Here is an 11,832-nt window from a genome sequence, read left to right as displayed (position 1 = left end):
TAAAAATTGAAAGCCAAGACGAAATATTGCCAGTGACGATGAGACAATATTAAAAATACCAGAAAAACTGTATTCTTCGTAATTGATTGCAACGTTTATGTTTTATTTGCTATGATTTAGTCAACTTTTCAGATCACTGTAATGTAATATGTAACGTAGAGTCAATGGAACAAAAGAACGTCGAGCGAAAGAAGAAGTTATTGAGGCAAACTGGTTCATGTAACGTTTTTCTAGTGTGGAATAAATCTCTTGGCAATCAATTTGCTTTGTCTCTATTTTTAATTGTGCGCTATCATTCGGAAATCAACATCAGACTTAGTATGGAAATGATTATGAATAATTAACGTATACCGCTTTGTTTGACGAGCGATGTTTTGCCTTCATGGCATAAACGTTTCATGAACAATAAAACCAAGCGAGCAAGAGACAACAAGGGGTATAAATATATTTTTTGTGAATTATGATTTCAGCAAAGTCTTCATTTAAAAGTCAGTAGGAATGAGCAAAAAACTGTAAGATGCGTGACACTAAGCAATGAATTAAGGGGCTCAAAAGGCTCTTTGAAGTGTCAAATAGTTGCTTGTAGAATAAACGTTTCGGGATTGACCCTTCTTCAGTTGGTGAAGAAAGAACAAGCCCGAAACGTTTAGTTTACAAGCAACTATTTGACACTTTCGCGCCTCGTATTTAAGTTCTCATTTAGTTCGACGCCTGGAAGGGACATGGGAAGAGGTTGCCGAGGGTGGATCATTCGATCTGGGAAATATTGCTTCTGAAATAGTCCAAGACCAAAATTTTAACCCGCCAAACTGACATTTTCTCATTGATTTCTTTATTCTTATCACTTGTAGTCTAACATATTGTTGAAACTGTTTGGAGAAACTATTTGCTGATCATTTGTAACTTCAGGTCTGTGCATTACTTTTTACTGTTCGCCATGTGACTGTTTTATCGATATTGAAAATATTGTAGTTTTTTGTTTGGCCATTCTACATTATGAGATCGCTCGAGTACATTTACCAACTGACTGTCGATCGAATTTAAGACAGCACTTTGTTTGATGGCAAGAATCCGTTCCTATGAAAATTTCTCATAAAAAATCTAACTCTTGAAGTAACATGGATTTTTTTGCTTACGTGGATCCCATAATTAAATTGTCAGTCCTGGAGAACGGGCAATGGGGAAGGGGAGGGGGGTCGTTTCAGTCTGTCTCCACCAGTATATTTTCACACTAGCAACAGGGGCTGAGTGAAACATGGCGAAGAAACAATAGACCATATTTACATTTTCAGACGATGACAGCTTTGCGAGAACTGGCCTCTTCGCGTGCAGAGTACACTTATGAAAAAGCGAGACAGGAGAAGACATAAAAAAAAATAATAAATAAGAAAAAAATACGGTATTCTTTAATTAAAGAAAAACGGAAGAGTACTTTTATAAAAGTAAAGCACCAATTATACTGTGACTGCGACAACCTGTCGTGATCATTCCGGCTATTGGCCGACGAATGAAAACAACCAAAAATCCATATTAATAAATCATGAGATAATCCGAACTCGAATTCTCTCATCGGGAGTAAGTGCAAAGTTTTAAAAAGGTACCAAAAAGGAAACTAAAATATAAACTTTGCCAAGGCGAGCAGAGCGAGGTATTTAAATTCACAACAATCGGAAGACATCATGCCACTCACGAGAAAGTCACATGGATAGCACTCAACGGAAGTCACGAGACACGAAAAAAGCCAAGAAAAGTCGAGGAAGTCACACGCTGTCACATCAGATGCCGGTGGCAAGCGTGTGAAGCAAGATGGTGGCTGCTGAATTGTGTAAGATTGTGGTGGTTGCACTTGCGGTTATTTCTGTAGGAGAAGCGTTTCGTCTTCAGGCTCGCTTCCCTCGCCCTCAAGGAAAGGATTTCGAGCATCATGCCAAGAGACATTTGTGTAAGTTTTGCATTTACGAGACAAGGACGTTTCGCCAAAAGGTGAGTGATACGTGACTACGATAGCATTATTTCTTCTTCACATTTCACAAAACTCTCCGTTGATCTCACTTTCGATCGTACGAACTTTAAACTGTTTCTTTTTTTCAACCGAAAGCAGCAGTACTCTAATTCCATATTTGGTATAACGGAATGACATTTTGGTGTAGATTTTCCTGTGGGTTATTTTGGTGTCTTGCTGACACCGGTTTAACGTTACCGTCACGCTATCCTCTTTGATATGGTTTTCAAAACGCTTTAATCAACATCAATTTTAATTGTAAATGATTTGAATCCTTTCCTGGTCTGAAGTGAAATAATTTCTTTTACAATTCCGCAGCTGGATCACTTCAACTTTAACAACAATCGAACCTTTCTGCAACGCTATCTTGTCGCCATGAAAAAATGGGATAAGGGAGAACCGATTTTCTTCTACACCGGAAATGAAGGAGATATCACTTGGTTTGCCAATAACACAGTAAGTAGTGAAATCAGCTAGACCATTCATAAATTCCTGGTTAACTTATTTGAGGTGCAGCTCGGAGGAGTTTAGGGGGAGGGGGTGGAGTTGAATCCTGACTCTTCCCCAGTCCTCTGCTGTCGGATGATAGTCATTAGGGGACTGGAACTCTGGGAAAAGCTGGGACATTAGTAGAGTGGTGACAACCAGAGACGACATTATGGGAATCAGAAAATCAGACAGTGCTGCTTTTCAGCTGTTATGTCATTCGCTGAAACATGGTTGGAGCTGTAACAGACCGGAAGATGCTGTGTTACAAAACAATTGCGGTGCAACCTCCAATAAACCCGGGAAAAACTAGATTCTCTGTGCTGCTTTTTCCTTCATTCTTCCAGAAGTTGTGGCCAGCAAGTTGAGGCTTCGAATGAAATATCAAATTTCAATTTTTCCAGAAGCAAGAGGGAGGGCTGGCAACATGTACCTTCTCCCTAAATCAGCCCATGCAAACGATAAATAAAATTGACTGCAATTCTAGGATCGAGAAATCGAACGTGGACAGTAATTGCTTTATGTCTTCTATACAGGGATTCATGTGGGACATTGCTGACGAGTTCAAAGCGATGTTAGTGTTTGCAGAGCATAGATACTACGGCAAATCGCTACCGTTTGGAAAAGAATCTTACAAGGTTGGTGGAAGGTTTGTAGCTGTATGGTAGTAACCAATTATGGCTATTTAAATCTCATCCATCAGTGAAACAATAATTGCACGTAGTAGCTTTGATTGTCTCTTCATCAGGACATTTCTGTTTTAAGGGGTATTAACTGTTCTTTTTTAATTTAGGGACCACAATATTTAGGATATTTGACATCGGAACAAGCGTTGGCAGACTTTGCTGTTCTCATTCGTCACCTTAAGGTAAACATTAGACTCGGAAGCAGGTGTTCCTTTGGCTCATCACGAAGATTGAGTAACGAACCCAGATAAGGTCTGCGTAAACATTCACTTAACTATGGTTTCTGGAGTTACCCTAGCAGTCTTATTTTGGGTCGTCACGCAACGGAGGTGGGGATTTCAATACGACTCAAATCTAAAGAAATTGTCCAACAGTATTCAGCTGGTTAGACAATTTAAACTTTCTGGGGTATTCCTCATTCACGCAGTAGTACGTTTCTTGTTGGTGATAAAGTTAAACTAAACGAGGAACCTGTTAGAGTACTTAGAACAGTCTGTTTCAGTATGACAGTTGGACAATTATGTAAAACACAGAATTCAACACAACTGTTTTATTATCCCTCCCCCTCCCCCACCTCCCGCGGAGGCCGGCGCTAAAGCTAATTCTCCTGTCATAGTGAATATTATTTTTATTATACAGGATACCATTCCAGGAGCAAGTGACAGTCCCGTTGTAGCGTTTGGAGGCTCATACGGTGGTAAGAAACAAAACGTTTACGATAAATTACAACGCGCAAAAATCTCGATTGCAACCCAAAATTTGCATGCTTAAATTCCGCAAAAAGGCCGCTGAACTTTCATTCAAGAGTTTCGCAAAGCAGAGCGAAATTTTGCAACAGTGCAAAACCATTGTGTTGCGAAATTTTTATGAGAATTTTGCCGAAATTTCGGTTGAAGTGAAACTTCGTTCATTTTCGCCGACATACCCTCAAAAGTCCCTTATCTCGTGGGAATTCGTTTGCTTTACTTTTGTACGGTACTGTGGGTTGATCGGTGTGGAAATAACAAGTTGAGTCAATGTTTTACGTGGTGAGCTGTGAGAGAGAGGAAGCCTAAATTTTTTTTTTTGCTCTAGGTATGCTGGCTTCATGGTTTCGAATGAAGTATCCAAACATTGTTATAGGGTAGGTGGTCAAATCCCTTTCTAGATCAGTTTTTCTGTATTGCCAGAAAAAAATATTTAAAAATATTATGTAAATATTTTCTGTTGTTTTTCTGATCCAGGGCCCTCGCTGCTTCTGCGCCAATTCTTCAATTTACAGGCATGACACCTTGCGAGGTAAGATCGGTATCCCATAAGGAATAGCGGCGTTTCGTTTCTAGTCTACTCGGCAAATCCTCTTCCTTCTTTTTACTTCCGGCTCAGTACACCGGAAGTAAAACAAAACAAGAGGAGAATCTGAAGAACCTATGCAAAGAATTGCACAAGACTTATTTCCCTCGGATTTTAATTTGCAGAAGTTTTACCAAATCGTCACCCAAGATTTCCATCGTGATGGAGGGGATTCGTGCGTAGATTCCGTGAAAAAGTCGTGGAATATTGTCAAAACTTATGGAAAAACAGGTAATGAGATGAAATATAATCTATAACGTCAAAATTATGTCATTGTTGTAATGATGATATGAGCCACGCCAATAGTTTGTTGCAGAAGTACACACCTGACAGTCAGTCAGTCAGTCAGTCAGTCAGTCAGTCAGGTAGTTCGTTCGTTCGTTCATTTGTTCGTTCTTAATTCTCCGAAATGCTTCAGAAAATGCGTTCTATGTTTAGCTGTGACCAAATAAAATGCATAATTTTGATAGCAAAACCAAAGCCAGTCTTTCCTCTCTCTTGCAGTCAGTGGACGAAAAACTTTATCAAAGATTTTTAAGTTGTGCTCGCCGCTGAAAACTCAAGACAACGCTACTCAGTTAGAATACTGGCTGACCGAGACCTGGGTCAATTTAGCGATGGGTAAGTCGTATGATTGAAGCCTGCCATTTTTGATTTCATTATTCAGAAAGAAACTTGTGGAAGGATTGACAGACAGGAACCACCGTGTGATGCTCTGAGTCCATTGCTTGTTTTGAAATGATTTCAGAGATCCGATCTTATTACACTAGATTAGACAGCCATTTGACACAAGACATTGCAGATGGTCAGATCTAGTCTGGTCATTACAAGTCTAGTCTGAGCATCACAAATCGACACTTGAACAACGATCAAAATCTGGAACTCTAAAACGGATATGGCAGGCAAACCGAAATTGGGTGTTTCCTTTATTTTTTAAGGGATTTTCGTTGAAAACTTTTACAGTAGCCTGCTCACCTAAAAAGATCGTAGCCCAAAATACAACTGTTGTAAAGAAAGTAAAAATCACACTTTTTTTTTTTATTATGGATTGCCCTTTTAGCTAACAACTACACTTGTTTTTTTGCAGTGGATTATCCATACCAGGCCAGTTTCTTGGAGCCTCTTCCAGCTTGGCCTATTAAGGTACCGCCTTTTTGGCACATGTATGACGGATATTGTTTTTTCAATATAATTAAGGGCAGAAGAAGAGGGGGGGGGGGGGGGAAGGACAATAACAAAATCATGTGTGGGGCGCCTCTCGCAACTGTCTACAAGGTGCTCAGTAATTCCAGCGCAAAATGGATCACTTAGTCTTTCAAAACACTAGCAATAAAACCATCTGGACTGTGTCTCATTTAACCTTCGTAATCGCTTTCGTTGTCCGCATTCAGGTCACCTGTAAATACCTTCAAGACGAATCGTTAGAAGGCGACAAACTTCTTGAGGCAATTGCTCGGGCTGTGGGTGTGTATTACAACAGTTCAGGTCAAGCCAAGTGCTTCAACACTTCACAGCAGGCTGTGTCATTCCTTGGAGATGAAGGCTGGTATTTTCAGGTCAGTAACCTCTGGCATTGCTTTATAAGTGTGTGGAAAAGTGCTTTAGGTGCGGTCATTCACCGATATTTCCTTTCTGTGAAAAGCGTAGTTTTGTGCTGTTCTTGGTGAAGTGAAAGGCAAGCGTCGGGCTCAGGTGAAGTGCGTCGGGAGAGGCCCCTCTCCTGTACCGCGTGACTCGGGCTTCACGCTCGTGTCAGTAGTTCGGGTACTTCTTCACGAAGAAATCAGGGGAAACAGCGTGCTCTACCAAAGATTGGAAGCGCATCGGGCTCCACAGAATCTAGATGCCCCAATTAAATGACACAGAAACTGTAAAAATGCCTGTCCCATTATATTTTTACATCATATGTTGTGTTGTTATTGTAGGCGTGCACGGAGATGGTCATGCCTCTCTGCTCAGATGGAGTTCACGATATGTTCACTGAGTCAAAGGTACGTAGCACTTACCAGGGTGAAAATGTTGCGTGACGGGAGTAAAGATTGTGTGACAAGTTATAAGAGCGTTTGCCTGTGCATTTTTCGTACTTAGGAAGCTGGATCATGTAGTTTTACTGGTCCATTAAAGCGTCATTTATTGATCATTATTTACTTTCGTCTGTCAGTGGGATTTTAAAGAGTACGCAAAGGATTGTAAAAAGTCCAAGGGTGTCACGCCGTTGGAGTACTGGGCTGAGATTATGTATGGCGGGAAGAAAATCAAATCTCACAGTAACATCATATTTAGGTACGTGATTGATAATACTGCAATCAGGACAACGTATATGAAACATAACGTACATGTGGCAGTTAATGGTTTGCGTTTTAAAATTGGTTTCAGCTCCTTGCTGAAATATTGACGACTAATTCCTAATGTTATTGTGTTTAATGTCAATAGTTAACATTTTAGTATGATGCCCCATGGTTTTGAGTCTGTACTTACAGAATATTTAAGAAAGCAATTCGACCGCGGACGATGATCCGAGAAAAATCACATTAGTCAATTTCCTGTTGTTACGTTATTTCATTAATTTCTTTTACCTTCTCGTTAATACAATGTCAATCATTTTAGTTTTACGTATTTCCGGTATTAGGCAAATACCTTGTTACTACAAATACACCCTTTCCAATGTGAAAGTCCCGTTGAGCTTGAAGAAGACCGGTTCGGCCAGCCGAAAAATTGCACGCTTTTTTAAAAGATAATCCTACGTTGTATGAATCGGTCTCTGCTTTTGTACTCCTATAAAAAAAAAGTGCTTTATTTCTCCTTTCCCCAGCAATGGAGTCCTGGATCCTTGGTCAGCAGGCGGGGTTACCCAGAACATCACCGACAGCCTCGTTGCCGTGCTGATAGAAGATGGCGCCCATCACCTGGACTTGAGACATAAAAATCCGCTGGACCCCCCATCTGTCGTGCAGGCGCGAAACATCGAGAAACGTTACATTGCACAGTGGGTCAAGGAATACAACGAAAGGAGAAAGGATCAAAAGCATTTCAGGATTTCTAGCAAAAGAAAGTTTAAAAATATATCAATTCTGTAGTTAAATAGTTTTAATATGCTGCAGTTATCTCGACTACTTTTGAATAAGAGGCTGTTGAGCTTTTGAGTGAAGTTTTGTATCTTGTATATAAAACATTTTTTCAAAGAATTTTATTTTCTTGTGTAGTGCGTTTATTGGACAGCGAATTGAAACACAAGATAAAAATTCAATTTCCTATGCCGAAAACCCGGGCTCCGTCCACACTTTTTCTCTCTGAAAACGCATCAAATATTTTCCATCCACACTAGGCCGAAGAAATTGAAAACGCAACAATCAGCGGTCATTTTAGATTTGTGTTTGAGGAAAACTCGGGCAGGGAAATCACATGATTATCGCGATTTCATCATTTTCGAAGAGCTCCGTTTTCAAAATGTTTTCTGTCCGCACTAAAACGCAAACCCAGCGTTTACAAATTCCTCCGGTTTGAAGAGCGTTTTCGAAAAGCTCCGTTTTCGTGACGGATCAGTTTGGACGGTAGGCCTAACCGTGGAAATAAAGCTGCGTTTTCCAATTTCTCCCCCGTAGTGTGGACGGGGCCTCAAAAACTTGTTGAAACGTATAACAAACGCACATTGTTGCCAGAATCATTTCTACGAAAGTTTTCTCTAACCCTCGCACGTAAAAGGCGATGGATCGAACTCAAGTTTGTTTTACTTGAAAGGGTATGGAAAACTTAGGAACTACACAATTCTTTTATAAAACACTTTTTCATGTTTTCTTCAGAAAGCTTAATTGATTGTTAGTTATTTCAAAAATGGATTTCTCAGCTGAAATACCATAATTATATCACAGAGTTACTTTTCGCTAGATGAAATAAAGCTATGTTTGTATAATTCTAGTTTACTATGTATGTTTTCGACTTACAGTAGTTTTTACTGTGGTTTGTCAGTTGTTTCTCAATCGAAAACCGCTCTTTAGCTACTGTAAGTTCGATAAAATGTCGAAAGTAATTCGCATTTATTTTCGTTTTGCATCACTACATTAAGTGATTGACTTCAAAAACTCGAGCCACTTCGTCATCCAGTTAACACTTTAGAAGTAAAACCTGAACCAGTCCTAACTCAGATCGCACACATTCACCGACGCTTCGCGTTTTGGTTCACTGGATAGTCCGTGTCCTTTGTGATTAGCCAGAGTGATTACTTTCGTTTGATTGAACGACACTCGATTAAAAACCGCACAAACTTTGCTTACCTGTTAAACGGCTAAATTAGAATTTTAATATATCAAAATTGGCCCATTGACCGATGAGAGGATGCGCTCCAATAAGTTTCAAAGGATGACCACTCCCCCTTGTCTTCTTTCCCTTTTTGAACAATAGCCGTGAAAACTCCCGCGCTTTTTCTTGTAGAGGGCAGGTAAATTTCGAATGCCGAAATGTCGCAACTGGATCCCTAAAGAAATTCAAAACATTTTTACAACAGCACTTCTGCAATCGTCCGTCGCCAGGGTAAGCTCCGCCTCCCATGAATTTCCTCAGCCATAATACCGTTTGTTTCCTAGTGCATTTTCTCGAGCGTTCCCACATTCATTTTCCTGAGTCCTCAATGCGATCTTTCTTGTTCTTGTATGGGGTTCCCGAAAGGTTCTCTTCCACTTTCCTTGAGAACCCTATGCGTTCTCCTTGTACATTACACCGTGTGTTTCCCCATTGGCTCCCGTTGGGTTCATTTCCACTTTCCTCAAGCAGCCATGCATGCATTTCCTTGTACGTCACACTGTTCCCCCACGGAGCCTTGTTGGGTTCTCTTCTAATTTTACAACGCATCATCTGTGAATTCCCCCATACTTTTCCTCGCCCATTAAACAGTGCGCTCATAGCGTGTTCCCTAGGAGCTCCTTCCCGTCTCTCCCATAAGGTCTCACTGGGTCTCCTCCTAATTTTTCATGCATTCCTTTCAGGTGTTGTAACTAAATACAATCGTGTTTCGCTGTGATCCTCCGGTGGGCTCACGCCTACTTTCCCCGAGCATCGTCTGCGGGTTCCCTGATGCATCCCCAGGAATCTATTTTTTTCGAATCCCTTGAATGTTTTACTAAACCATGACCTCTTTTATAGGGCACCGTGCACACTACACCGGAGAAATTAAAAAAAAAAACGCAGCCATATTTCCACGGTTAGGCCTTCCGTCCACACTAATCCGTCACGGCAACGTGACCTTTCGAAACGCTCTTTAAGCAGGAGGTATTTGAAAACACCGGCTTTGCGGTTTCGTGTGGACAGAAAACTTTTTGAAAACGGAGCCTTTCGAAAACGATGTTGGCATGACAATCATGTGATTTTCCTGACCGAGTTTTCCTCAAACACAAGTCCAAAATGAACGATAATTGCTGCGTTTTTAAATTCCTCCGGCGTGGTGTGCACGCGGCCTAGGGCATTAAAATTTATCCTTTGCAAACTTTTGCCTAGTGTTATTAAAACGCTTAATTAAAAGTTTAAATGAAAATTAAAATTCCTCTTATAATTGCACGGACTTTAATCCGTTAGTGGTCGGTTCAGATCATTTTAAAATTATACTCGTAAAAAGGTGTATTTTTAGGCTCTTCGCTGATTAATTGCAAGCCGAGCTTGGATATAAGAAAAAAAAATCTTTTAAAAATAGTTGAATTTGGTAGTAACAACATGGTAAGCAAGACAAGATGGAATGCACATACAAAAAATTATTGTCGCTTGCAAAAAAACAACCGCACGATTTTCTTTCTTCTTTCTTTTTTCGCGGTTAATGATTCGCTGGTAGGAAAAGCGTGCAAACAAATTTCCGCGTTGGATCCGTGCCATGTTTGTCAGCGACTGGCTTGAGTTTCTAATCCATATTCATAGCAATCGAAGAGTTTTGCACATTTTAAACTGTTTGTTGATGAGTGAAGACGTATCGTCCGGCCAAGGGCCAATTTTACTCTTGAGGGAAGAAGATGCTTGATGCTGGAAGGACTTGATGCCAGGAGAGAAGTCTTCATTCGATTCCTTCTGAAGGTAAGCGATTCTTTTGGAAACAGTCGCTTTATTTTATTCCGAAAGCCACTACAGTATCAAAATGTCCCTCGAGCGAGTGAACACGTGCAATAGCTGTTTGCGTTGAGCGTCGCTTTATCTTGCAACAGGACAGCAAAGCGGTATCTTAAATTCCATGTTTGTAATATTTCAAGAGCGGCCAATTTGAATGACACTTCTGCAAAAATAATGTTCCGTAATATAGTTGACCAAAATTTCGAATGTTCAGTGGTCAAATTGGCCTGACCAAACGCTGTAGTCAGGACTTGAAGTTTATAGAGATACACAAGTATAATTCAGGGGTCTTGCGCGAGAAATCATTACCTGTTCAAAGAAAAAATGCGAGCTGAAATTTTAACCTGATCACAAAATTGTAGCCATTTAGATTTCTCAAGGTCTGGCGTTAGTTTTTGTAGGTAAAAATTTGTTATTGTTTTGCCAAGTTCCTTCGTTTAGTTTCCTTGCTTTTGGAATGTTTGTAAATGTTGTACCATAACTGAACTGTAAGATTTTTGCTTTGCCGGTTTCGTAGCCTCTCCAGTATTTGCATTGTATGCAAGTCGACTGCAGCTTTTATACATGCACTATTTTTGAACATTTCTTCATTTGCTGATCTTGGACTTTTTCATTTCTGTTTCCACCAGTAATTCAATTCTGGCATGGAGGAAAGAAGACTAACGAAGCTGATGGAATGGACAAACGTGAATCACTGAACTGGGAGAATTCTTCAAAGATAAGAACTTTATGATTGTCAGATCGCTAGTACAAATGGTGGCTGACCAATGAATAATTACATTTGCTAGGGAATAATTTTACACCGATTGTCTGGAACGGATAAAAATGAGGCTTCATTTGGAGACTGGAAAATAGAACGAAGTACTTTAATTTGCCGGCAAAGGATGGTTACTCATGGCTCATCACACCGTACACTAATTGGCTGGATCGGAGAAAAAATGCTTGAATGCTTCAGACTGGGGAATGAACAAAGTACTTCAATTTCAATCGGTTTAAATATCAGTCACCATTTGCCGATTCTTTTGCAGACAATAGTGCGAACGTTCACTTATTATTTTTTTTCCACTGTTGATAATTTTGATTCAGCTCATCTCGGGCGGAGCAAATTCTTGATTGTCTTGATGCAATTTTTATAAATAATGGAGCCTCAATTTTTAACGTCATTTGATTTATTTATTTTAGCTTTTGCAAAAAAGACTTTTTCGATTCTTTAGCGTTGTTTTTCGAGATCTTTTTGCTATG

At 40.0% G+C, this 11,832-nt stretch overlaps 1 protein-coding gene across 1 annotated transcript; it reads left to right on the top strand.

Moving 5' to 3' along the window:
• On the top strand, window positions 1-9,156 carry LOC145496907 (lysosomal Pro-X carboxypeptidase-like). Its single transcript, XM_081476673.1, has 14 exons — window positions 1-1,983; window positions 2,321-2,458; window positions 3,025-3,126; window positions 3,282-3,356; window positions 3,814-3,871; window positions 4,249-4,297; window positions 4,398-4,452; window positions 4,632-4,737; window positions 5,011-5,127; window positions 5,594-5,649; window positions 5,898-6,062; window positions 6,432-6,497; window positions 6,668-6,789; window positions 7,319-9,156. The coding sequence occupies exons 1-14, from the start codon at window positions 1,807-1,809 to the stop codon at window positions 7,581-7,583; spliced, it is 1,551 nt and encodes a 516-aa protein (XP_081332799.1). The 5' UTR covers window positions 1-1,806; the 3' UTR covers window positions 7,584-9,156.
• The last annotated feature ends 2,676 nt before the right edge of the window (window positions 9,157-11,832 follow it).

This window comes from Orbicella franksi, chromosome 9 (assembly GCF_964199315.1).
Source record: "Orbicella franksi chromosome 9, jaOrbFran1.1, whole genome shotgun sequence".
In the NCBI taxonomy this organism is placed as follows: domain Eukaryota; kingdom Metazoa; phylum Cnidaria; class Anthozoa; order Scleractinia; family Merulinidae; genus Orbicella; species Orbicella franksi.
The sequence above is the reverse complement of the archived record's forward strand: the minus strand, read 5'-3'. Positions and strand labels throughout refer to the sequence as shown.